This window comes from Perca flavescens, chromosome 21 (assembly GCF_004354835.1).
Source record: "Perca flavescens isolate YP-PL-M2 chromosome 21, PFLA_1.0, whole genome shotgun sequence".
Lineage (NCBI taxonomy): Eukaryota > Metazoa > Chordata > Actinopteri > Perciformes > Percidae > Perca > Perca flavescens.
In genome coordinates, this window is record NC_041351.1 from 26,312,167 (window position 1) to 26,339,782 (window position 27,616).

The 27,616-nt window shown below is 41.0% G+C and overlaps 2 protein-coding genes across 2 annotated transcripts; one reads left to right on the forward strand and one right to left on the reverse strand.

Moving 5' to 3' along the window:
• Window positions 1-533: 533 nt before the first annotated feature.
• LOC114548671 (zinc finger protein 37) lies at window positions 534-8,297 on the reverse strand. Its single transcript, XM_028568680.1, has 7 exons — window positions 8,100-8,297; window positions 6,722-6,924; window positions 4,162-4,263; window positions 3,898-3,993; window positions 3,636-3,746; window positions 3,224-3,347; window positions 534-2,968 (listed from the first exon to the last, which is right to left on the reverse strand). The coding sequence occupies exons 1-7, from the start codon at window positions 8,125-8,127 to the stop codon at window positions 927-929; spliced, it is 2,706 nt and encodes a 901-aa protein (XP_028424481.1). The 5' UTR covers window positions 8,128-8,297; the 3' UTR covers window positions 534-926.
• Window positions 8,298-19,004: 10,707 nt separating this feature from the next.
• Window positions 19,005-20,437, forward strand: LOC114547723 (mucin-2-like). The gene is made up of 6 exons (XM_028567061.1): window positions 19,005-19,119; window positions 19,208-19,318; window positions 19,423-19,554; window positions 19,637-19,747; window positions 19,852-20,034; window positions 20,177-20,437. The coding sequence occupies exons 1-6, from the start codon at window positions 19,051-19,053 to the stop codon at window positions 20,435-20,437; spliced, it is 867 nt and encodes a 288-aa protein (XP_028422862.1). The 5' UTR covers window positions 19,005-19,050.
• Window positions 20,438-27,616: the final 7,179 nt, after the last annotated feature.

Genomic DNA, 27,616 nt, shown 5'->3' on the forward strand with positions numbered 1-27,616 from the left:
TGGTTTAAGAATAATTTGGAGTGGTCTCTTAATCATTTTCAGAGCTGTATGGTTTTATACGGAGCATTTTGACTTATACTAGGAAAAGCAAAGATGTTACCAATAACATAAACAACAGACCCATTCTATTCCAGTGTTAGTACCCTGTAACTGGAGGAGCTAATTGGAATTTAGCAATCATTAATTTTGTTATTTACACCTGCGCTTTCACTACTGTGACATTTCAAAATGTCTGTAGGCTGTAAAAACCAGGCAGTTACTTTTTCCCCTGTTCCAGATAATAGCCCAAACCAATTAAGAGCTTCCCTTTCACATGGTTGAGCATTGCAGATATGTAATTTAATAACCACAATTTTAAGCAACATTCATATACACTGGTTGAATACTAAATGGCATAATGTACAATAGTACCTATTTAGTGGTTACCATATTTGTTTCCTTCCTGCAGCCCAAATTTCTGTTGACAAGAAACAATGAGCAAGCAATTGAAATGCTCAAAATCATATGAATGAGCGGACTCCTGGGTAAGACACTTGGATTTGAATGTTCAATTTATTCAAGAAAATTAAATCAATTCCCAAAGGAATCAAGGATTATATCATTTATACATACAAATCTTATGTAACTACAGCAAACATTTCTGTAAAAAATACAAAGTTACATTTTTTTTTATAAAACACACTATACATTTACACAGCTCCAACCATCCAAGCTGTGACAGCCACAGAGACAGCAATGTGGCTAACATTTTAGGGAAAATGTCCTTCAAATGGAAAACCTGGTTTTAACGCCCCATCTCGGTCAACATCCACACTGCTGAAATGAAATCCTCAAGTTTTGGTGTGCATCTAATGCTGACCTCTGACCTCCTTCAGTAAAGGAACGTTTGCCAGAAAATGTAATGTGAATTAGTATGTTAACATTAACTACGCATGAACAAGTCTCCTGTGTCGTTTTAAGCCATGCAAGCTTGAAAAGCCCTTGCTACACACCGTACAAACATATGGTCTCTCCCCCGTATGGGTCCGCATGTGTAAGGTAAGGAAGCACGACTGGACAAACCCCTTTTCACAGATGTTGCACTTAAATGGCCGTTCCCCAGTATGGTATCTCCGATGTATCTTCAGTTCTGCGGCGGATCGGAAAGACTTCTCGCAGTCATCGCACTTGAAAGGCCTTTCGCCCGTGTGAATCAAAGTATGCCTCACCAAAGCATCCTTGCCAAAGAAGCCCTTCCCACAGTGCTCGCATGGGAAACGCAGCCCTTTGTGGTGGAAATTATCATGTTTCAGAAGGCATCGTCTGGAAGTGAAGGTCTTGCCGCACTGAGCGCAGGTGAAGGTCGGCGTGGGCTTCTCGATTACAGGTTCGCCGGAGTGGTGCACCCGCTCCACGTGCCTCGTCAACGTGACGCCGTGCCGGAACTTCTTGCCACATTCCCAGCAGAGGAAGGGATACGCTTTAGTGTGTTTCTTCTGGTGCTCCACAAGGTCCGAGTACGATCGGAATCTTTTGCTGCAATGAGCGCACTGGAACGGCTGGTAACCGGTGTGTTTCCACTCGTGTCGGATGAATCGCTTCAAACTGCCAAAGGTTGTCTCACAGTGGGTGCAGGTAAAGGGCTCAGTTGGATTGTGGACGTCAATGTAGTGCTTGTGAAGGGACTTGAACACCGGGAAATTCTCCTCGCACTGGTTACACTGAAACGGAGTGTGGGATTCTTTGTGCATTGCCAATGCCTCCGAGTCACGTACCAGTTTCATGCACACCTCGCAGTAGAGCGGGTTGTGGGTTTGTTTGTGGGAATCCAATGTTGATTTGTACTTGAATGCTTTGTCACATTCATTACACCTGAAACAATGCTTAACATCCTCAGGCTTCTCGGGATCCACCTGTTGCTCATTGTAGCAAATGTTTCTTAAATGGAACCTAAAAGTTTGTTTGCACTTAAACTCGACGCTGCAGTGAGGACAGTAGAACGGACCTTCGAGCATACCTTTGTTGCCTTCCGGGCTTTTCTGTCCCGATTCTTTGGGAGGTCTCCCTTCTGCAGGGGGTGAGTAATCGGGGTCCTGGGCTGTGTTGTCGGACGGCTGCTCTTCATTGGTCGCCTGACACGGAACCCCTCTGGACGATTGTTCACCCTCATCGGCTGCAGTCTCTTGTACCTTTGTTTTCCTGCCCGGCTTTGCCTTGGTCTGATTTGGACATCTGTGTTGCTGCAAGTAACGCAAGCTCTTATAAAACCTTTTACACACAGGACAAGAAAAGGGCAGCTCCTCTGAGTGTCGGTTCATGTGACGCTCTAAGAACTTGGCACGAGTCACCACCTTGCCGCACACTTTGCATGTTCTATCGTCCAAGTCGTTGCTCTTGGTTGCACCTTGGGACGTACTGTTGGCAGTGTCGCTGCCCTGTGTCTTTCCCGATTTCCTCCACTGCGACAGGTACCGTTTCATCTTGAGGCCGCGGTTCTTTCGCACGGGTCTATCCCACAAGACATCATAGTCTGGATCTTCTTCTTTGCGTCTCGTTTTGCTTTGCACTTCATAGTCCTCGTCTTCAGGACGTTTCTTTTTCCTCCCGCGTCTGTTTGGCTTTTTCTCCACGCCTTCAAGCACCGACACCTGACCGTCCTCCCCGATGATCAGGGTTCCCGATTGGTCGTCTGCCATTTCAGTCTCACTGGCCACGGTGCCTTCGACAGGATCTGTTACCACCACGGTGTCCATTTCGGCTTTCACCTCGCTGCCAACACTAAACCACTCGGTCTGCACGCACTCTTCAGAGTTCCCAGTTCCCTCCACGTACACCTCTTTGTTCTCAGACTCCACCTCCATCTCCGTGCAGACTGTATACATGAGTCCGTTATCTGCATCCGTTTCTGTTTGTTCATTGACGATAACAACTCGTTCCACAGGAGGGAGACACAGGGCTGACAGGATGCCACTGTCAACAATGTAAGATTCTGTGAAGAGGAGATTACAGTAAGTGTTAAAATGACAAAATAAGACTCCGATTAAAAAGGCACTATGACATCTTCAGACCTATTCCAGTGGATAATGTTGTATGCAAATATTGCTACTGAAACACCTTTGCCTAATGAAAAAGAGATGGTTCAAAGAATTTTACTGTGCAATAGTGTTTTGTTTCTTACCAAACATAAAGCACTGAGTATCTATAATATTCTGTGAATAGTTTAGCTAAATCATGATAAGCTCACCAATGTCCTGTAATTGGCCAAGGTCCTTCTGAGTGTCCAGCAACGTTTTGAGCTCTTCAGTTTGAGCAAAAGTCTCCATGCACTCATTCAGGACCGAGGAGGCATCGCCGAGCAGAGATGCAATCTGACAAAAACAAAACGAAAACTAATGTGAGGCAACAGCACTGCACTTCCAAATGTTAGGTCAAAATAAATTCAAACATCTGACATTTTCAAGAGATTTACCACACTGCAATGAAAGCCTGTGTTTTAAATTAAATAAAAGCAGAGTTTGCCCTTCAGTGCTTTTGACAATCGGCTGCAAAAACAAAAGCACCAAACCTAAGTGTCAGTTTTCAGTGTAGAAATATAAAGCACAGAAGTAGACATATGCTGTGTGATAACCTATTTTTGAATTGACATTGGGGTCTACCTGTTGGAGAGTTTGGGTGGGAAGAAGCTTTTCAAGTCTGGACAGAAACAGCCACATCAGTGTCTGGATTGCTTTGTCATATGTGGGGCCAAAGTCTCCGGGGAAAACATCCTGGGGCACAAAGAAATTCATACATGTCAAATATCTAGCTGTCCATACAAACCATGACTTTGGGTCAAACAAAGCTAAATAAGACCAAGAGTTCCCTGTAAAATATAAACTCCATCAATCACCTTAACAAAAGTATACAACCAAAACTTACCTGGAAGAAGTTTCTTCTCTCTTCAGGATCTCTCAGTAGATTTTGGACAAGGCCCATGAAATGCGAGTCAGATGCTTCTTGCTCTGGATGATTGGTCTGCAATAAAAGATGCTTTAAAGTGGCAGAACAAACACCACACTAAAATCAAACACAACAGTACTACAGATCACTACTGTCGTAACAGTGATGTGAATAAATGCAAAACCCCAACCACCAAAAAAAGCGACTCCAGATAGTTCATGTTGACTACAGGTTTAGACTCACCTCCACGTTCCACAGAGATCTGAGGTTCTGCATTCGGTCCAGATGTGGCTGAATAATGTGGAGGTCAGCGGTCTCGTCAGAGCGACACAGCTCCAGGATCAGCTGCAATCAGAGGAGAGCAGCAACAATGAACAAGTGATTCTAAAGAAGAAGAAAAACACAGTCCAGATGTGCACATCTGCCTGGTGTTGCGTTTCCATTCACACTGGGGCTGCGGTCGAATATTATTACGTCCTATGTCTTTTCCTAAACTGCGATGGAATATGCCCTTAGGTCAAGGAAAGATGTGAAGGAGAATTCACAATTTACAATAACTGAGAGCTACTCTACACAATATTCATATTTTCATATCAATAATCATACATTACAGGCCAAAAGTTTGGACACACCTCATTCAATGGGTTTCTTAAGTTTCATGACTATTTACATTGTAGATTCTCACTGAAGGAATCAAAACTATGAATGAACACATATGGAATTATGTACTTAACAAAAAAGTGAGAAGGTGAGTCCAAACTTTTGGCCTGTACTGTATGTAGTAACTTAAAAAACAACAACCAATATATCTAAATAAGCAACTGAGGGGTGAACGGGTGAACTTCTTTCGGACGCTGCTCTGGGTTAAAAAAATAAACCAATATTTGGTGCGCTGTGCAACTTTAGATTCAGCCATCCTTTCATTCACAGTTCTGTAAAGATATGCTCACTGTAAGGTTCCAATACGAGTCAGAGACAGGAGCAAAATGCTTGCAATAACCAGTTTATTAAAACCACCACCACCTCAGATTATTGAACACTGTCATGCTGACTGAAAATGTTTTACATGGAATATCTGATATTTAGTTATATACAGTCCTGGTGCAATGTCTTTCCTCAAAGAAAAAACAAACAGTGAATCAACTTCCCGATTGACATCTTAAGACACAGGTAGACACAAGAGATGTTAGTCCAACAGGGTAGGGCTGGGCGATATGGACCAAAAGTCATATCCCGATATATTTTGGCTGAATATCGATATACGATATATATCCCGATATTTTTTCCGCAAAGTGAGAGCAAATGTTCAGTCAAAGTCAAAGCTTTATATGACACATGTAGTTTCATAGAAACCGGCTATTTCAGTGAACAGTTGCAAAATCAAATGAATAAATAAACAGGTTTCCTTACCTGGTTCAATGCTCAGCTGTTCAAATAACAATAAAATGTAAACATAAATACTGTATAACAACAGGAGTACCTTTTTTGAAATCAAAGCTCCATAAGGTTTGTTTTAGTTTTTTCCAACGTTTTAAATTGTTAAATTTTTCTTCCACACATTTTCAGCGCTTATTTCTACATCCCATATTTTCTAATATAGGGCTGGGTGATATAGAGAAAATCAGATATCATGATATTCTTGACCAAATACCTCGATATCGATATTGTAGCGATATATTCTAGCGTTGACAGTTGGTGCTCTCGCAAAATATCTTCACACTTAGATTTTAGATAAATAATCATTAATAATAGAACAGCTAGAACAGTCTGGTAAGTTCAGAAAAGTAAATCACTTCACTGTAATGCAGCCTTTAAAACCAGGAAAAAACACTTATGTCATATCACGATATTACGATATCCAAAATCTAAGACGACATGTAGTCTCATATCACGATATCAATATAATATCGATATATCGCCCAGCCCTACAACAGGGTAATGCAAAACAAAGACAACAAAAGAGCACTTAGTGAGAATTTTGGAGCACCACTTAAATCTACATGCAACACTACACATTTATTTTTTACCATCTTAACTTATTACGCATAAATGCTTTGGTAACAAATAGACAACACACAGTGACACTCTCCTGGTGTTTTCACATGATGTAGGAGGATTCGAAAAATAAACAAAAAGGGGGACCATATTTGCAAGTCGCATTGGTGCTCCTAGTCATAAAATGTAGTAGCACCAATTCCATAAATGGTCACAAAATGCAACTAGATTGTTGCAGTGTGGAGCCCATGGGATCTAATAAAATCTTGGTCACAAACAGTGTCAAACTGTAGGCTGTATGAGGCCAATTTCTGCATTGTTGAGATAATGTGTGGTGAATGACAGCACTACGATGTAAACAAAAAAAGTATTTGAGAGCAAGGGTACGTGATTTATCTGTGCTACTCTTATGTAGGACCAATAATACCGAAAAACAATTAACTAAACTTGATACAAAAATGCAGACTGGTGTATTGGGTGTCATTTAATGGTGTATTCTGATTGTTTTGGTTTGTGAATAAGAAGTAGCTGATTATCTTGCATATAAATGCTCACTAGTCTAAAATTGTGTATAAATATAAGTATGTGTATACATCTTAAAATGTTTTGTCACTTTTTTTTTAAACTGTATTTAACTTTATAGTTTCAATAGAGCTGAATAGATTCCAGTGTGTTTCTGTTGATTTCATCATGTTATCATACTGCTTTACTTGCCAATTGCTGCAGCCACGCCCTATTATCCCCAGAAGAATTCAAATTAATCTTATTTGGTTCATTTTTCAAAACAATAACTTCAATTCTTCCTCACCCTTGCTCTGAGGCCCAAAATGAGTTCGGCCCGCTGCCTCGTGGAGAGAAGTTGAGGAACCATTTCCGTCACCATGAATACAAACTCCTCAAGCAACCCATAATCCGTCACAAATTTCTGCTCCACCGTCTGCCAGATGGCTGCAGAGACCAGCCGAATGGGGGGGATTAGGAGGCGCAGGGTGGAGAGGGGAATAGAGGGACCTGCACACAGGGAAATAGTTTAAAAAAAAGATGACATAGCACCACTTTCACATTAGATCAAAGACTCATTTCGCAGAGTGACACACTTTTATACAAGATACCATGGGTTCTCCAACAGAAATGTTGCCAGAGCTTACATTTTCAAATTGAAAATGTTCAATGCTGAGAGCACTGTAAACACAATTCTTATTTTTTATTGGGGTAACAAAACCAGTTTATGAGGGAATATCACAAATCCTATGTAAATAAACCAAAACTATCTGCATGGAAAAAAACATTTTTAGATTTTGTTTAGGTGAAGTGGCCCATTAAAGCTTTCTGGGTTTTCTAAAAATGGCCAGGGCTTTACTTCTTCAAAGAACCTGATTGTTAATGTTAGCTCAGTGACAGAATAACACCAGAAGTACAAACAAATCCACAGCTCACACCGTAACTGTATTTGCAAAAGGGTTATTTTTTATGTTCAAAAGTAACGTTACAGCAATCAGTTTACCCAGACTGTATACCACTAAGAGACAACGCAACAAATAAACCCATTAGCGCACACATCTGTGAAGCTAGCGTCTAACGTTAGCACCTTGATCATCATCCTTTTGCACCAATCACAAATCAATAAACTGATTCCAAAACTGTGGTCTAAGGTGACGGTAACTTAAAACACTGATGCCAAGCTCTTGAAGCGGATGTGTCTCCTTTTATTTCCGTGATCCAACGTAAGACTGACCTCATGTTAACGTAAACGACGATAACCAGTGGCACACATATACGTTGTAAATACAGTAACAAACACCATGCAAACGTGTAGGGGTTGTCGCAGTTCACTGGAAATCAGTAGATACACATAAAACACTCAGCTAGCGTTCGTTTAGCTAGCTAGCGTTAGCTGACATGGCTAACATTAGCACGTATCCCAAACTGCCTCTTCATGTAGCTAGTGACGCCAGCGTTCACCTAGCTACCGGTTTCCACGGTAGGGTGAACAAAAGGTATATCCGTGGCTTCCTACCTTCCATTTTAATGCGTTATGTAGTGAGCTACCTCAACTATACTTAACGTTATTTTCTAATTAACTTATCAGTGCTATTCCCGCGCGCGGGCTGCGTTGCGGCCTAGCCATATAGCTACATCTGCTTGTGACCGTTTATATACATATTATATTTAAGTAATATACTCACCAGGTACATCGGGAATACCTCCGTCCATCCTATGTACTCACTGCAGTGACATTACAGTAAGAGAAAAACTATCGGTAGCTTGACCGAAGCCAAATTAAATATTTTCTAGGTGGTTGTGTTCAAGAGACCGAAGATCTTTGTGCGTCAACGGTTGTCTTGCGTTACGTCCGTAAAAACAATCCGACGGGAGACAGCAGCGGGGTTTGATGAGTTCCGCATCTTCCTTTTTAGTATGCCTCTCTCTCTCTCTCTCTCTCTCTCTCTCTCTCTCTCTCTCTCTCTCTCTCTCTCTCTCTCTCTCTTTAATGTATATCTGCTATTTTTAAATAAAAAGCTTTGTTTGGTTTTACTCCCACACTTGCTATGCGTTTGATTTAATTATCGTACTTAATACAATACATTTTTTATCATATTCTTTTTCATATCCTTTGTGTATTTGTTTATAAATCAAGAGACATACAAGTGTAGCTTTAGTCTGGTGGCAGAGTTTCCCCTGATGTAAGCATTAATGTAGAGCCCAATATTTTCTGTGATAACGGAATCATGGACCGAATTGCGAAATTGAGAATTTAAAAAAGGCATTTTTAGTCCTTTACTTGACAGGACAGCTGAAGACCTGAAAGGGGAGAGAGAAGGGGAATGACATGCAGCAAAGGGCCGCAGGTCGGAGTCGAAACCGCACCAGGGCTGGACTGGGACAAAAAATTGGTCCAGGCGGCCCACACCCACCGTGATTGGTCAGACAAATTCCCTGCAGTGCATTCTATGATATGAGTTGCCTAGTGTTCAGCGTTCATGTGATCGTTTTGAATCCTTCAAGAGGGGACTCAAGACTTATCTGTTGATCTTACACTTAAATAATGTATTCATTATTAGAGTTATGATTTGTATATTTATGATATTTTTATAATTTCTGTATTATTGATATTGTATTGTCATTATTTTTATTATTACTATTTTGCTTAATATTGGCTTAGCAACTTTAAAAACAGTTTACTGTTAATTTTAACTATTGTAAGATTCATATTTTGTCGCTTTGGACACAAGTGTCTGCTAAATACTGTAACTATAACTATAACCCTTCCCAAAAGCTACAATAAAGCTGAAGTATATGCCCTGGAAAAGAGCACCAATACAAGAGAAGCTAATTAAGCCATTCAAGAACACTGATGCTTGTATCAATCTGTCAGACTCTACAACACCTGCACCATCCGATAATGTTGTAGTTTTTTTCGGGTCCTGTCTCAATCACCCACCACTCAGCATGGCTCTATGTATATATTTTTATTATCTGTATTTATATTTTTCTAACTGTATTTATATTTTTTCCATTCCAAGTACTTACTTTCTCAATATTATTTATATTATGGTCACACTTAAATATCACTTATATTATGGTTAATTACTTTTGCTGTTATGTAATTACATAATTTTCAATCTAATTTCACGTCAATTACATTACAGTATTTTTTTTGCACTGCCCACCTCACTTTACTTAAATACTTTTTATATAATGCCACTTTACATTCATTCAGTGTTTTTTGCACATTGTCTGTTGTTTGCCTGTTGTTTGTTTGTTTGGTTGTTTGTTGGTTTGTTTTTATTGTGGAAACACTGCTGCTGTAATAAGTGAATTTCCCCATTGTGGGATGAATAAAGTATTAATAAAAGTATTATCTAATCAACACTGATTTTATAGATCACACAGACTTTTCAGCTACCCAACAGGCTAACCGCTAGCATTTTCAATGGAAGCTTAAGCAGTTAGGTTACCTGACAGCCACTAACTTTAATGTTACAGCCAAACTGCTTGTTATCGTTATGACGTGACGCGCGCGCGCGCACGAACATACACCCCCACACACCCCCACACACACACACAGCCTCCCTCCCTTCCTGAAAGTCCCTGTTAATTTGTCTAGTCCTTACCACATCGTCATCTACTCTCTCTTCCATCTTTTCCTCACTCGCCTCCTCCTCGCCTTCTTCCCTGACATCGTTGTTTCTGCTTCTCTGTATAGCCAGCCACCTCTCCTCCTCCTCGGCTTCAGGTAATGCTGATGTTGAAGCAGTTACTACAGCCCCAAACATGTCCGACATTTTTGAGGACTCCGCCTGTAGATTCTTAATCTTTTTCTCCTCTAATTTCTCTGCACCTCCTTTGCACTTGGTGGTCGTTTGTCCATTATAACGTGAATGCTAAACTTCCAGCATAACTATTACAGCTCACGTCTCAGGGCCGGGAGGCGTGGCCATAGTGGGATTCGTAAATTTGCGGCCAGGAGTGGGGAAAGGGGTTCCTGGATTTCATTGGGTCAGGCCAGTGCCAATAAAGAAAATTAACCAATGGGCCGCTGTGAGTTCTTTATGGGCCGGCCCGGCCAAAAAATTTAAAAAAGGCCTATTTATATCAGCGATTCGGCCCTAAAGTCCGTCGGCCCACCGGGAAAATGCCCGGTATGCCAGATGGCCAGTCCAGCCCTGGTCAGTGCTAAAAATTGACTGGAGAGATTTGAAAATAAGTTTCCAACCGAGCCGTCCCGTTGTAACTGTAGTTTGAAAAGTATTAAAAACACATTACAAAATAATTCCCAGGTTTCCACATTGGCCTGGTGGGGGGCAATTTAGGCCCAGTGGTCTAATTTTCCAAAACTTGATTACCTAACGCTCTGCTCAACTTTATAAAAAAAATAAAACATGCACGGTGTTATGGTGTTTTTTTATAAAGAGCATAAAAAACATCAAATGAAAACATTATACATACATGTTTGATGTACAGGCTCAATTACTCATACATAAATGGACTGCGCTTTTCTAGTCTTAATGACAACTCAAATTGCTTTTACACACACGGATTTGTGAACAATATTTGAGAGAAATAAGCCTGTTGTGTACATAGAAAACATGAAAAATGGGGGCAAAAACAAGTGTTGCATTTATAATTTTGTTCAGTATATATAACATATTTATAATCATAATAAAATACTACTAGAGAAAATAAATGCATACAGTGTGCTTTTTCATATTTTATTTACTTTTACAACATTGTGGATTAATTTAGGATGGTTTTAACCCAGGGTCAGCAGATAAAAATGATTGTATGGCTAGTGAAAGCAAATCAAACTCTTAGAAATTAACTACAAATACAAAGACACTTTTGAAGACCGCTTGCTGAAGGCAGATTTGGAGGCAAGCCATTATATTAAAAAAAAAAAATTGTCATTTTGATATTGAAGTATATATTCTGTCCGTCTCTGTCAAATATAGTAATCACAATCCTCAGGGGGTTGGGATGGCTGACCATCTGGTAATAGGTCTGCAGGGTGTAGGTGAAGGGAACCCACACCAGATCACCAAATGGCAACATGAAGCCAAAGCCATGGTGCATGAGGTCATGGTGGTCAGAATCATAGACTGTTAATATACAGTCTATGGTTAGGATGGCCTCCTGAGGACACAGAGACACTCAGAACAATGCATTCCTTTAATCAAAGTAAGGTGGCTTCACCTGATTATAGCCTATCTCTAACTATTTATGGACCAATGCAGGGATGTGCACACCTATGGGCTATTGTTGCCCTGACTGGCTCAGCTGCCCTCTGGAGGAAGAGCTAAAATAAACTTTCTTTCTTTCTTTTTGTTTTTTCCTGTTGTAGCTGAATCAATATAAGCCCATCATAAGTAAAGTTAAATCAAATTAAATCGCCATATCATTCAATCTTATGTTGATTCATGTTGCCCTCAGCGATGCCCTCTGCCCCCAGTCATGTGACTTTGTTTCTATTCTCACACACGGAGGAATGCATGTGAAAGAGAGGGAAAGGCCTTCTGCCTTCACTTGAGTTATGATGACAGATGCCCTGTGGATAGTTACAATAATAATGTGCAGCTTTAGCTTGTAACATGTGCATCATGTAGCACAGCATTGCCTTATATTAACGTATAATGCTATGTTAAGAGCCAAAGCTAACAGCAGCCTATGTAGCCATGTAGCAGCACCAGGCTAACCATAGACTGTTGCTAACGCAGCTACATCATAGTGTCCCTTAGTGTGTCTCTGTAGAGAAGAGAGAGGCTCAGGGATGGGATGCTTGGTACTCTTAACTCATGCTACATTACACATAGTTTACAGTCAATATGTTAAAGCAACAATCAGATGGAACCTTACATTAGTGAAAGCTGATAGAAATCACCTTAGCTTATTTTGTTATTAGTTGATAAACGAATGTCCCAATTGATTGATTTAATAAACTTTTATCCATCCATCCATCTTCGTCTGCTTATCCGGTGTCGGGTCACGGGGGGAGCAGCTCCAGCAGGGGACCCCAAACTTCCCTTTCCCGAGCCACATTAACCAGCTCCGACTGGGGGATCCCGAGGCGTTCCCAGGCCAGGTTGGAGATATAATCCCTCCACCTAGTCCTGGGTCTTCCCCGAGGCCTCCTCCCAGCTGGACGTGCCTGGAACACCTCCCTAGGGAGGCGCCCAGGGGGCATCCTTACCAGATGCCCGAACCACCTCAACTGGCTCCTTTCAACGCAAAGGAGCAGCGGCTCTACTCCGAGCTCCTCACGGATGACTGAGCTTCTCACCCTATCTCTAAGGGAGACGCCAGCCACCCTCCTGAGGAAACCCATTTCGGCCGCTTGTACCCTGGATCTCGTTCTTTCGGTCATGACCCAGCCTTCATGACCATAGGTGAGGGTAGGAACAAAAACTGACCGGTAGATCAAGAGCTTTGCCTTCTGGCTCAGCTCTCTTTTCGTCACAACGGTGCGATAGATTGAATGCAATACCGCACCCGCTGCGCCGATTCTCCGACCAATCTCCCGCTCCATTGCCCTCTCACTCGCGAACAAGACACCAAAGTACTTAAACTCCTTCACTTGGGGTAAGGACTCATTCCCTACCTGGAGAAGGCACTCCATCGGTTTCCTGCTGAGAACCATGGCCTCAGATTTAGAGGTGCTGATCCTCATCCCAACCGCTTCACACTCGGCTGCGAACCGATCCAGTGAGTGCTGAAGGTCACAGGCCGATGATGCCATCAGGACCACATCATCTGCAAAGAGCAGCGATGAGATCCCCAGCCCACCGAACTGCAACCCCTCCCCACCCCGACTACACCTCAATATCCTGTCCATAAATGTTACAAACAGGATTGGTGAGAAAGCGCAGCCCTGGCGGAGGCCAACCCTCACCTGAAATGAGTCCAACTTACTGGTGAGAACCCGGACACAGCTCTCACTTTGGTCGTACAGAGATTGGATGGCCCTGAGAAGAGACCCCCTCACCCCATACTCCCGCAGCACCTCCCACAGTATCTCCCGGGGGACCCGGTCATACGCCTTTTCCAGATCCACAAAACACATGTAGACTGGTTGGGCATACTCCCAGGCTCCCTCCAGGATCCTTGCGAGAGTGAAGAGCTGGTCCGTTGTTCCACCACCAGGACGGAATCCGCATTGTTCCTCTTCAATCTGAGGTTCGACTATCGACCGAACCCTCCTTTCCAGCACCTTGGAGTAGACTTTACCGGGGAGGCTGAGAAGTGTGATACCCCTTTTATATTTTTAAATAAATGTCTAGCCTGATGTTAGTTTCTGTGTGCCTTCACAACGGAAGGGGCTTAAGATAGCTTTGTGCAGCTTTGCAGAGCTGGATTCAAACTGGTAGCTCAGGCATTTGATAATGTCAAGCAACCATCTATCTATCTACAGTATAAATTGCAGTCTGTCTGTCTATATATGTGTGTGTGTGTGTCTGTGTGTGTGTGTGTGTTATGCGCATATCTCTAGAACCGTTAGTCCGATGGATTTCAAACTTGAGAGGTGTCTTGCTACGGGCACGAGTAAGTGCGGTGCCAAATTTGACGTTGTTTGGATTAGAAATGCGTTAACTATATATAGGTAAAAGAAGGAAGGATTTTAACGATTCTGATAAGGGCCGGTGGTCAATACGTTTTTTTTTCTTTCATACGCGACCGGCCTGGCCGGCCGTTCAGCTGCTGCGGAGCGCTGTGTCTGTGTGTGTGTGTGTGTGTGTGTGTGTGTGTGTGTGTTTCTGCCCGGGCCAAACCAATACTTTCAGTCTTGAGGGGGATACGAGCGGCCCCTCCTAACTTGGACTGATCCTCGTTTTTCCTGACATCCGATTGGCTCAAACTTAAGGCGCCGAAAAAAGAGTTCACTTTCAGTCAGGTTTGGATTTGGTGATGTGAGGTAGGTAGCAGGAGAGAGGAGGAGGAGGAGCAGGAGGACAAAGGAGGAGGAGGAGCTGCAGGAGGAGGAGAAAGGAGGAGGAGGAGAGAGGAAGAGCAGGAAACAGACAGGTAGAGGGGCAGTGTGCAGGGCTGGGTAGGCATATCAATCAATCAGATATTCACATATAGGATAAAATGCCAATAGTTCCACATACTAGATAATAACTTAACTGAAGCACAGATTGAATTAGAAAATGTTTTATTCTTAGTCATATTTATAACTGATGTTCTTCTCATGCATATGTAGCTGCACAATCAGTAAGCAGAGGCAAGGTCTATCACAGGGCAAGCTGAACCAGGGAGAGAAAGTAAGGACAAACACACACACACACACACACACACACACACACACACACACACACACACACACACACACACACACACACACACAAATCTCTATTTTATGGGACTGCATTGTAGTTTTTGAGTATATGAGTGTGAGTATTTGTAACTATTTGATCAATCCAACAGACTGTGCACATGCCATGCTGGTAGTTAGCAGTATACTGTGACTTATGTGTTCGAGATTAGGTTTTGCTGACCTGGTTGTGTTCAGTGCAGTGGTGACTTGCTTATACAACCTGAGGAGGCAGGTGTCATCCTAAAGTTTCTTGAAGGTCTTCAGCGTGATTCTCTTTATACCATAAAAACACTATTAGAATTAAAATAACTGCAAAAAATCCTTCTGCTCGTGCACCAAGGGCACTCGTGTAAAAGGCCTCTCCATCTTAAAGTCCCGGGCTGAATTTCAGTCCCAGTACGGCCCTGATTCTGATTCCAATTGCGATTCTTCCTTTCAATTCCGGTTCTTATCGATTCTCGATTCCGATTCTTTGAGGAGTGGAGTTGAAATGGGTCACCTGCTTATTTCACAAATAAGAGGAAAGTTTTATTTTGATTCAATGGTGGTTTGCAGTTTTACAGGGCTTTTTCAACGTAAAATAAAGCCACACTAGAGTGCCGCTTACTGTGCTCCATGGCTGCAACACAACAAGTGCCTGGCCGCTACAGAAACCAAAACTTGCGCATGTTAAATTTGGAACCCATGATCAGATTTGAAACCAAATCCTCCAAACGATTCCAATAAAAATTTTGAAGCAATTCCAAGTAGGAATCGGTTCTCGATGCCCAACCCTACACAGCACGGCACCTCAGACCCACAAAAATGTGCAAAGTAGCACTACTTTGGACTCTCTTTGACTTTGAATAAACAAACAACAATTCACGAATTTAAGGACATTTCAGAATCCCACACATGTAAAGCACAACCAGCTAGACAGAGCGTGATGCCACTTATAGGCGGGCTACCAGACACTGTTTTTTGAGTCACATTGTTGTCTGTGTTTGGGGCTGTTTGATGGGAAGGTAACCTGCACGCCACACTTTTTCTGACATCCATCTTTGCTGCAGCCGGGGATTGAACCGTGGACCTTCTGCTGCTGTAACTAAGCTAACTCCGTATATTAGAGAGAATTTGGCCAATTAGGGAATCGAATATTCTGAGCTATCCCCTTATGCAATTGGTTCCGAGGTGATCACGTGTTTCGTGGACTCCATGTTGGATACCAACATTCATCTGATTGCCATTGACATAGTGCAGGGAATAGTGGAAAAATGTAATAAATTATTTAAAAAATGGCATAAATCACTGAAAAAATGCCCAACTGTTGCATGGCTGTTTGGCTGCGATGAAAGACAGGGAAGTGGCAGAAGATTTCACAAGTCTCCCCATGAACCAAAAAGGCAAAAAGTATGGGAACTGAAGGTGAAAAGAGCAAACTGGAGGCTAGTGACTACTCATTATTGTGTGAGGTAAATGTCTAATTCTCTCTTTGACTTACAAATTACATAGGACAAATATAGTAATACCATCGTTATTGTGTACCATGCTGTCAAAAAAGTTCAAACACTGCTTTAGAAATGAATGAAGTTTGAAGTTAGCCATGCCTTATGCTAGCGTTAGCTTTTTCGCTAGCACTCCATGTACCTAAATGCTTGTGATCTTGCCATAGTCATATGGCTTTTGGTCTCGACTGAGTCCAGTTGTCTTTATTATGTTTATAATAATATTGGAGGAAAAGTGAAACACTGCTCGGATGGGGATATTGTTCAGCTTTTCACAAGTTTAGACAGCTAACTAACACTACACCAACGTTTGCGCAACAGCATTAGCCTAGCCTGCTAGGTAAATATTATGACTGCCTTCGGAGTTTCCTATATCTGCGTCCACGTTGTCAACATAAGACCCGACCAGGCACCTCTCTTTAACCTGCCTCTCTTAGTTATCCTATTATAATTCTAGGGAAGTTCCTTCCTCCCTAAGACACACTGAGCTGCCCTCTCGTCTCTACTTGTTACTTTTGTATGCATCCTGTTCCAGAAATGCTTGTTACTAACCTAGCTCTGGGGAGTTTACTCCCCTGAGTCCTTATGTTTCTTCTTCGCAGAGCTATGCTCTGTGACTCTCTGCAATTCCCGGCCGCATCCGCCGCATCCGCCCGTGCTCTGCAGCGCCACGTTACATCCCACAACGCCCTGCTGTGATGTTCATACGCACAGAGTAGTCAGGATCCGGTATAGGAGACTGCACTACTCAGTATGACACGATGTGCCCTGCTATGACATGAACTTCCACGATGACCTTCTAAGTCACTGTTCCATTATCTTTAATGTGACTATTATTTGCCACTGTTCATCACACCCCAAACCAGCCCTGTCAGACACCGCCTACCAAGAGTCTGGGTCTGCCGAGGTTTCTTCCTAAAAGAGAGTTTTTTCTTGCCACTGTCGCAATAGCCACTGCTAATGCTTGCTCTTGAGGGAATTACTGTAATTGTTGGGGTTTTGGAATTTATAGAGTGTGGTCTAGACCTTCTCTATCTGTAAAGTGTCTTGAGATAACTCTGTTATGATTTGATACTAGTAGTAATAGGATGGCGTCTTTGCGCGTGCATGTGTGACGTCATCACACGCACGCGCAAACCCGCCATGTAATCTGGTCATATGAGCGTGCATGTAACGTCGCGGGTGCCCGTTGGTACTCGCTGTCGCCATCTAGTGGCCGAATGTGGTATTGCATCTAATCGTTGCTGGTACTCGCGGGCGCCATCTAGTGTCCGAATATGGTAGTGCATCTAATCGTCGAAACTGCGCACGCATCTAGCGGATGTGATGACGTCGCGGTCGAACGTCGGCACACCGCGAGTGCCATCTAGCGGCCGAATATGGGAGCGCATCCCGCCGTCGATGCTGCGTGCGCCTCTAGCGGATGTGATGACGCAGCGGTCGAATGTCGGAACACCCGCGATAGCCATCTAGTGGTCGAATATGGGAGTGCATTTCGCGAACGTGGTGACGTATGTAGTGTGGGCGGCCGCTTCACCACTACAGGGGTCTGGTGCACTTGAGCGGAGGCGTATTCTCACAGATTTCATAGTACATGTAGTACCCTTTTTACCACGTTGCGTTTTTCCGCAACAAAAGGCCATCTGGCGTTTGTCTTATGTTTTGGTGAAAAACAACTAGGGATCGTTTCTCAACAGTGCCCTCTTTAGCCTTTTGTTTACTGCTATTTAGCTCTTTTTTTAGATGTTTTTTTTTAGCTAGTCTGGTAACTAGCTTGTTTCCACGTTTTTTTCCACATCAAAAAGCCCTCTGGAGTTTCACTTTTTAATTCTTTTTTCATCGCTACCTACAAGTGGTAAGTAAAGCTTGTGTTTAAGAATGTTCAAAGCTATTTAATTCATTCAGTCATTCATGAATTAGCTAAAACTTTGATCGTGTGTTCGTAATGCTGGTGGGTTGTACCACATGACGCTAGTGTTAAAAAAAAAAAAAGTTGTGTTAGACCAGTAGCTAGCTTGTAAATGTGGGGTCTTTTGTTGTGAGTGTTAAATCGTCATAAAGGGGTTTGGTTTGTGGTGTTTAAAACCCCTTGTTTCAAGACGGGTCTGCTCACTTTTTACCTGCATTTTGTAGCTACGTGGCTAGCTAAAACTTTCCCTCGTTTTCTCAACAAAGTCCTCTGAAGAAAGAGGATTCGGTTCTACAGCAATGGCTGCATTTGGTGAGTATATTTAAAAAAAAAAAAAAAAAAAAAAAAGCTTATTGTAAGGTATTTAATTCATTCAGACATTTGTGACTTAAAATACGTTTTTTTTTTTGTGTTTATAATGTAGTTTGCATCATTAGGTGATCGTGCAAAGAGCTGGGATAACGTGGCTGTGTTAGTTGACGAAAACTATTAAACCACAAGGTAAAAACTTATAAATATATTATACACTACAGCATTAATTGATTTAGTACTGTGTTTTCATTCATTTTGTTTTTGTTTTTTTAAAAAAGCTCCGTGTAGCCCATTCCTACAGACCCCAACACGCCAGAACATTAAACCAAAGGCCACTCTAATAAGGAATAAGAACACAGCAAACTGGTATTTACGGTTTTATTTATCTCTTTCAGTATGTAATATTTATTACTGTTTAATTTATCACTGTGTTTGTAGCCATCTAATATATATATATATATATATATATATATATATATATATATATATATATATATATATATATATATATATATTTTTCTTTGTCTAGACAATCAGCCCCTGAACAAAGGATCCATGAGGGCGAGGGCTACTCGCTCTCCCATGTGGCTGAAATCAATCCTGTTGAAAGACCATGTGCTTCGATGCCCCTCTCTGTGAAAGCTGCTACGCCTAACGTTCGCCATCGTAAGCCTAAGAAGCAATTTATTGAGGTGAGTTTAAAAGGAAAGCAGTAAAATAGCGTGTTGTATTTAAAAAAAAAAAAAAAAGATTTTTTTTCTAATCTAATGCTAATTCCAGCCTGTGAAGCCATACACGACCGGTCTCCCGCCCAAAAGTAGCAGCCCTTCCTTTGTTCCGGTCTCGTCTTACCCGACCACTGTATCTTATGATAGTAACACAGCAGCTGAGGTGAGAAAACCTTTTGTAGCTAACAGAATATATTTACATAGTGTTGTAAAAGCTTTTTAAATAAAATGTATATATTTTTAAAAGGCTTTTTTCCTTTGTTTTAGCAACTAAAGGCGACGGAAGACTTAGTTACATTGTATTTGACGCCTGAGGACGATTTCACACAGTCACCCCCATGGAGCAGATACGTATGTCCACACAAGCCTAAGAAGAGATCTAGGAAGAGATCTATTGAGGTGAGTTTAAAAGGAAAGCAGTAAAATAGCGTGTTGTATTTAAAAAAAAAAAAAAAAAAATCTAATCTAATGCTAATTCCAGCCTGTGAAGCCATACACGACCGGTCTCCCGCCCAAAAGAAGAAGCCCTTCCTTTGTTCCAGACACGCCTTACCCAGACACTGTATCGGGTGTTCCTAACACCACTGCAGAGGTGAGAAACGCATTTGTAGCTAGCAGAATATATTTACATTGTGTTATAAAAGATTTTTAAATAAAATGTATATATTGTTAAAAAGGCTTTTTCCTTTGTTTTAGCAGCTAACGGCACGCAAAAGACTTGAGTCCTTGCATCGGTCGTCGCCTAGTACACCAACGCCCTACCAGCCACCAAGTGTCTCCATTGAGAGGGAACAAAAGGATTCCCCTTTACAAAAGGCACCTGAAGAGTCCTTGCATTGGTCGTCGCCTAGTACACCAACGCCCTACCAGCCACCAAGTGTCACCATTGAGAGGGAACAAAAGACATCTGATGAGGTGTGTGTGCTTGTGTGTGTGTGTGTGCTTGTGTGTGCTTGTGTGTGTGTGTGTGTGTGTTTGTGTGTGTCTTTATTTAACCAAAAATATTTTGTTATACCTCTAGACAATCCATGCCATAGAAGTAGGCGAAGTATCCGAAGACACCGGACTAACAGCAACAGCCCCTACATCACGCCAAACAAATCGTGAAGCTACAGGCGAAGGGTCTGAAGACACAGAGCTAACAGCACCCGTCCCTACATCACGCCAGACAAATCGGGAGCTACGGGAGAAGAGTCTGAAGACACTGGACCAACAGCAACACAGCTTACACCCCACCAACTGTGTCAGGCTGCTTTGCAGGAGGACCCTGAATATAATGTAGGTGAATACCTCTTTAACTGTATCTATAGCACCGAGGAAGGCACCGATTATGTCAGCTGTATACCACACACCTCTGTTATAACTGTGGCAGATAAAAAGTGTAACAGTGCTAATACCGCCATAACCACTCCTGTAAATGTATTAGAGGTTAACGTTCCATTCCTTGATAAGCAAACAGTACCTAATTATATTACTAACAATCGGTTTGAAAAAGGTGGGGCACTAGGAGGTCCTGAGCAGTTAACATTACTTCAGAGTGCAGAGTTTTTTGAGTAACGATAATTCACTGACCGAAGACTCTTTAGAATTAATTGTGACAATAGCGCAATATGTCGGGAGGGAATGGTGGGGGACGTCGAAAACTAGGAAGCATTGGTTACGATCAAATATTGTCAGAAAAAGGTAATGCTTTGTATAATCCCAAGAATAACGCTGGTAACGACAATCTCTGCTTTTCTCTCTGCCTGGCACATTATGTAAACAGCAGATTGTCGCATGATGAGAAGATGAATTATGCCAAGCAGCTGCATAGTGATTTGGGTTTTGACTACACACATAAAGTTTCGTTCTCTGATGTTGACAGATTTCAGAAACATTTGAAAATGAAAATTGTGATATTCCATCATGTAGCTGGATGTAAAAAACCCACAATCTTCAAAACGCACGACAAACCCGATGTGAAAACAGCGTGGTTGTATTTGCATGACGAGCATTATTATCTCATCGTAAATAAAACGGCTTTTTTTTGGGGCGTCTTACGTTTGCGAGGGGTGTTACAAGACCTACCAGAACCCTCTGGGACATCATTGTAGTTGGGATTGTAATGTGTGTTACACTGCTTGTATACCTGACAAGACCATTAAATGCAGAGACTGTAGACGCATATGCAAATCGCAACAGTGTTTTGAAAACCATAAAAACCCGATGGGAAACACGGGCTTATACCGTGCAATACATACAAATATTGCGAGTCCTGTCACGCAACATATCGTGTGTCGAAAAATCCACACAGCTGTAAAAAACCTAAATGCCTACATTGTAGAGAGCCTTTAGGTGCTACTAAGCACTCTTGCTATATACAACCCGTAGAAACGCAAAGAAAGTAGTGATAAGTATCTCTTTTACGATTTGAAACACGTTATCAATGTGGTCGCATGAAGCTAATTTTGTATGCATTATGGATATGGACGGGCAAAAAAAAACTGCTACTGAAACAACAAATTGCGTCGCATCATTCATTCAGAACTACAGACAGGAGAAATACAAAGGCTATACTTTTATAGCACACAATGCTTCAGGTTTTGACAGTTATATAGTTTTAGAGTATCTGGTGAGTCAGAAACTTTGTCCAACTATTACTATCTGCGCGGTTCAAGGGTGCTTCTGATGATCGATTCTACTTTCAATCAGCGTTGGATCGATTCGTTCAGTTTTATCCCTATGGCTCTGTCTAAAACTCCGGCAGCAATGGGGTTCTCTGATCTTCTCAAAGGATTCTTCCCCCATGAATTTAACAAGCGAGAGAATGAGAATTATATTGGACCGTATCCTGCACCAGCTCTATATGGTTATGATGCTATGAGTGACACCTCTAAGAAAACGTTCATGGAGTGGTACGATACGGTCCGCGACACCCCTTTTTGACTTTCGAAAAGAGATGCACAGCTATTGTGTTAACGATGTAACGGTTTTGATTAAAGCATGCAAAATATACAGAGAGGCCTTCCACGAGTGCACAGGCCTAGACCCGTTTGCATACGCTACATTGGCTTCCTCGTGTATGGGTGTATTTAAAACGCTGTTCCTTCCCAAAGACACTGTTGCTCTGACATACGAAGGCGCCTACATTAGGCAAAACAAGACATGTTCTGATGTTTCAATACAGTGGCTTGAGTATGTTGCAGACAGAGAGGGCCTTGACATACAACATGCTCTGAACAGAGGTGAAAAGTCATTCGGTCAGTTCTTTGTAGATGGCTATTGTGAAGACACGCACGCACGTGTTATGAATTTAATGGCTGCTTCTTTCACGGCTGTGATAAGTGCTATCGCCAGGTGAAGTCAATCCTCTCGCCAAAAACAAAAAAAAAAACAGGGTGAGCTGCGCTCGAGTTCCATAACAGAGTGGCTGTTCTAAAAAATAAGCATCAGCTGAAAGTTGTGGTGATGTGGGAATGTGATTGGAGACAGGCTGTGGACACTAACCCTGACGTTAAGGAGTTCATGTTAACATATGAAAAACCAGGGCGTCTCAATCCACGAGAATCCCTCTTTGGAGGCCGCACAAATGCAATGAAGCTGTACCACAAGGTAGAAAATGATGAAAAGATCAGATACTATGATTTCACAAGTTTGTACCCAACTGTTCAGTCCAAAAGAGATTATCCAATAGGACACCCCAAATAATACACAAGGATTTTGATGACATAAACGCATACTTTGGCATTGTGAAATGTACAGTAGCACCCCCCCAGAGGCCTGTATCACCCTGTGTTGCCCTACCACTGTAACGGTAAACTGATGTTCCCCCTATGTGCTGCGTGTGCTGTTCAGATGAATCAAACAACACCTTGCACACATAACGATCAAGAACGGTGGTTGTCTGGCGTTTGGGTGACGTTTGAATTACAGAAAGCCGTAGAGAAAGGGTACAAGATTGTTTCCATTGCTGAAGTTTGGCATTTCCCAGAAAAAAACTGATCAGCTTTTTAATGCCTATGTTAAAACATTTCTTAAACGTAAGCAGGAAGCTTCAGGATACCCTGGACATATCAAGACGGAAGACGAAAAACAAAAGTACATAGATGACTATTATGCACATGAAGGCATTCGTCTTGATCCGGCCAAGATATGTTTTAACAAAGCTGTCAGGCATACAAATAAACTGCTTCTGAATAGTCTTTGGGGAAAATTAAGCCATGCGAAATAATATGACTACTGCTGAGCTCATAACGGAACCATCCCGCTTCACACAGCTCATGTTCAGCGACACTTTTGATGTTCGCCAGTTCTCATTCATCTCACCAGAAGTAGCGATTGTCCAGTGGAGATACACAGATGGCGAAGCATCCAGAGTAAAAGATGTGAATGTTTTTATAGGAGCCATGACCACCGCCTACGCTCGCATGGAGCTATATGATTTGTTGGATAAACTGCAGGAACGTATTTTATATGTGGATACTGACAGCATTTTGTTCACAAGCAGAGACGGGCGAGTGGATCCCCCCTCTAGGGCCTTATCTTGGCGATTTAACGGATGAACTAAATAGCGCTCAAGTCTGTGGGGCTCCTAACGAAGATTATATAACGGAGTTTGTTTCCGGGGGTCCTAAATGCTATGCTTATAGGACTGCTCAAGGAAATACACAAGTTAAATGCAAGGGTGTGACCCTTAATGCCTCAAATGCCAAAGTGGTTACACATGAATCGTTAATTGGTCTTGTTCAATCCTTTGTGACCAACCAGCAGCATCCTAGCCGCCTGACCACAACAGCATTCACAATAAAGCGCGACAAAAACAGTTCCATCTCAAAAAAGCGACACCTTGACAAGGAAAGTACAGGTTGTTTACAACAAACGACGTGTGCTCCAAGACTATACAACCGTCCCTTATGGCTACTAGGGATGTTTCAGGATTTGATGGTAGGCTTCAACACCCTTTTAGCCTCGTTATCAGTGGTCCTTGAATTGTGGAAAAACATATTTTGTCAAAGACATTATTGAAAACATGTCCTCTGTTATTTCACAAAAATTGATAACATAGTATACATCTATTCATGCTGGCAACCAATATACGATCAATTGCTTAAAACGGTGAATATAAATTTTGTACAAGGTCTCCCGGAATCGTTCTGCGACGAGGCACTCTTGCCTACTACTAAGAATAATTTGCTCATTATAGACGATTTAATGAATCAAGCCTGTGATAATTTGGAAGTTCAAAAGTTTTCACACAGTATGTCCATCACCGACGTCTTAGTTGTATATATTTAGTGCAGAATCTGTTTATTCAAGGTAAAGCTAGTCGTACAATCAGTTTGAACACCAACTATATGATTATTTTCAAAAATGCTAGAGATCAACATCAAATAAGCTTGCTGGCACGGCAAATGTTCCCCGGAAATTCTAAATATTTTTAGAGGCTTTTAAAAGACGCCACTAGTTACACCTTTGGCTATCTATTGATAGATTATAAATCCACAACCCCGATATTTTAAGACTCAGAACAGCTCTGATATCCCCACAGCAGGTTGTATATGTTCCTAGAAAAAAAAGTGTAATAATGTCAAGCCGAATGGAGAGGAATTTTACATTGTTAGACATGCTACATAAGGCGTCACCCAGAGCGAGAGGTGTCATTGTGAGCAACGCTAGTCCAGACTTTATCAATGCGCTTTGTGAAATAGCTTTGAACGTCCTAAGAGGCCACATACCACTGTCTAATAATCAGTACAAACTGTTAAAGAAGAAGAAGAAAGTTATTAGACTAATAGCTGATAAAAAGTTAAACATTTAAAAAAAAAAAGACAATCAATCAAACAGGTGGGTTTCTACTCCCTCTCCTGGGTGCCGCTATCCCATTCATAGCAAGTCTTATCAACAGGAATTGAGATGGAACACACAGAAAATGTTTTTGGTTCCACAAAATCAATTAGTGGCATTACAACCTCCTCAAACAACGGACTCCTCAAATGTATCTCTGCGACAGTCTGTACAAAGTGAATTGGACCGAGCCATGAGTGATATATTGAAACAGCCTGACATTGATGTATATGAAAAAGCTAAAAGATATTCCAGTATTCTACAGCGGTACTTAGTCATGATAAAACAGGGTGAACGCGAAAAAGTGTGATTACATTATCAATACCTGAAGTTGATTCAAAGGATGATTCAAAAGATGAAGAAGAAAATATGTTAAAGACAGAAGTGTTGAAACATATGCCTATAAGAAATAAAAGAAATGCAGAATACATATTGGCTTCATTATCCCGACACAATGACCAGTTATCTTGGACAAATCAAGGGAAATAGTTGTTGAAAATAAGAATGTGCCTGGAAGTCATCTGTATGATCTGCTGAAAAGTGTCACAACCCATAATAATGTTCCAGAACACTCTAGACCAAAAGGGTGGAACATATTTTTAAAAAACGTTAGCTAGCTTAAATGTGCCACTCTCCGTAATCCCAAACACGAGGGCACGCTGTTCTATTGAGGCTTTTAAAACTGTTGCATCATCTGAAACTAATACACAAACGCCTATGATTGTTCCACGAACCCCTCGCACTCCTAGAGCAATAAGAATGGCCCCTGTATTTACACATGGTACACCATCTGCTTTACGAGCAACTAGTACTCCTAGAACATTTAGTATTACACCACCCATTGCTAAGACTCGCTGGTCTAGTTTTTAATCTTTTATATTTTCTATTACACTACTTTATTTTTTTTTTAAACATATTTTTATTATTTTCTATTTTACTTTTTTTTAAAACCTTTTTTCTATTTTACACTACTTTTATTTTTTTTTTTTTTTTTTTTTTTTAACCTATTTTATTATTACACTACTTTATATTTTATTTTTTTTAAAACCTATTTCTATTATTACACTACTTTATTATTTCTATTATTAACTGTTATATTTTTTTTTTTTTAAAACCTATTTCTATTATTACACTTTTTATATTTTACTTTTGTTTTTAAAAACCTATTTCTATTATTACACTACTTTATATTTTATTTTTAAAAACCTATTTCTTTATTACAACTATATGAAAAACCTATTTCTATTATTACACTACTTTAATTTTACCTATTTTTATTTTGTTTTTATTCTAAATGATTTGATGTGTTTTCATTCATTTTGTTTTTGTATTTATTCTATTGAGGGCGTGTTTTCTATTTGAGGTGTGTTTTCTTTATTCAACTATATGAAAAGTCAGTGTTGTATGTAAACATGTGACATTAAATGAATGTGTTTTACATAAATTTTCTATTCATGTTTTGGCTTTATTCGACCACGTGAAAATTAATTTTAAACAGGTGACATTAAATGAATGTTTTACATTAATTTTATCTGAATGCATTTTTTTTCTGTATAATTTGTTTTAAAAAAAAATAAATAAAAAAAAAAAAATTAAGGCATTATAAGAATAGTATATTCCACATTCTTTATTTTTTTGAAAAGAAACATCATTACACAATTTCTACCTATAGGTGGAACATGAACATTGTACACATTTAAATTTCTGATCGTGACACACAACGGGGTGTATACTGCTAACAAAATGGCTGACCATTGTATCGTTGCATACAAGATTAGTGCCATACATGCTCAATACTTTTGTATAAGGAATCTTTTTCTGAATATGACATAAAAAGAAGACGCAGTGCTGGCCACATGTTGTAGAATAATTATTTTGCACTTGGATTGCTGAATGGTACATCTCCACACAGTTCTTTAAGAGGAAATTGCCAATTTCCTGCGGAAAAAAGGTAGGTGGATGTCCAAAGCTATCAAAGAACAAACCATGCTTGTTCTCTGTAATGTAAATACCTAGCCAGTGTTCACCCGGCATATTACTGGGCTGTGTATTTACAACGAGCATGGCGGGTAATTTACAAACAACTGTTTTTGGGAGATGATCGCATGGTATTACTCCTAAGAAATTTGTGTCTCTATTCATTCTTTTTTCTAAGGACGCTGGTGAGTTCTATTGTATTCATCTTTAGTAGTGGTCCAATAGGACTTGCCGTCTGTTAGATATTTCGATTACAGAGTCAAAAACTGAATAGCAGATAAGGGTCACAGTCCTAGGAAGTGGATTTCTGAACCGAACTTCCAAGCGAACGTTACCGTTCTTAATCAGTGAAACATTTCCTGAGCCCCCACCGTCAGGTTCCAAATTAAAACAAAATAGAGTATAACCAGCCCCAAAATCCTCTCGTGTTATGGCTAGTGACCTGTCTTTTAAATGGCGTCCTGTTGATTCAACCAGTTGATAATATTCCCGTACATATTGCCCTCTTTGAAAAAAGGGGCTGAAAAGGACGGGCTGGGTGAGGCTGTCCATCGGCATAAAGGCTAATAAATTCTGTATTATAGTTTCCAAAATTAAAGGGGTTATGGGCATACGACCCAGTGTATGCTTCATTATCTACGAAAGCTATGACTACAAATTT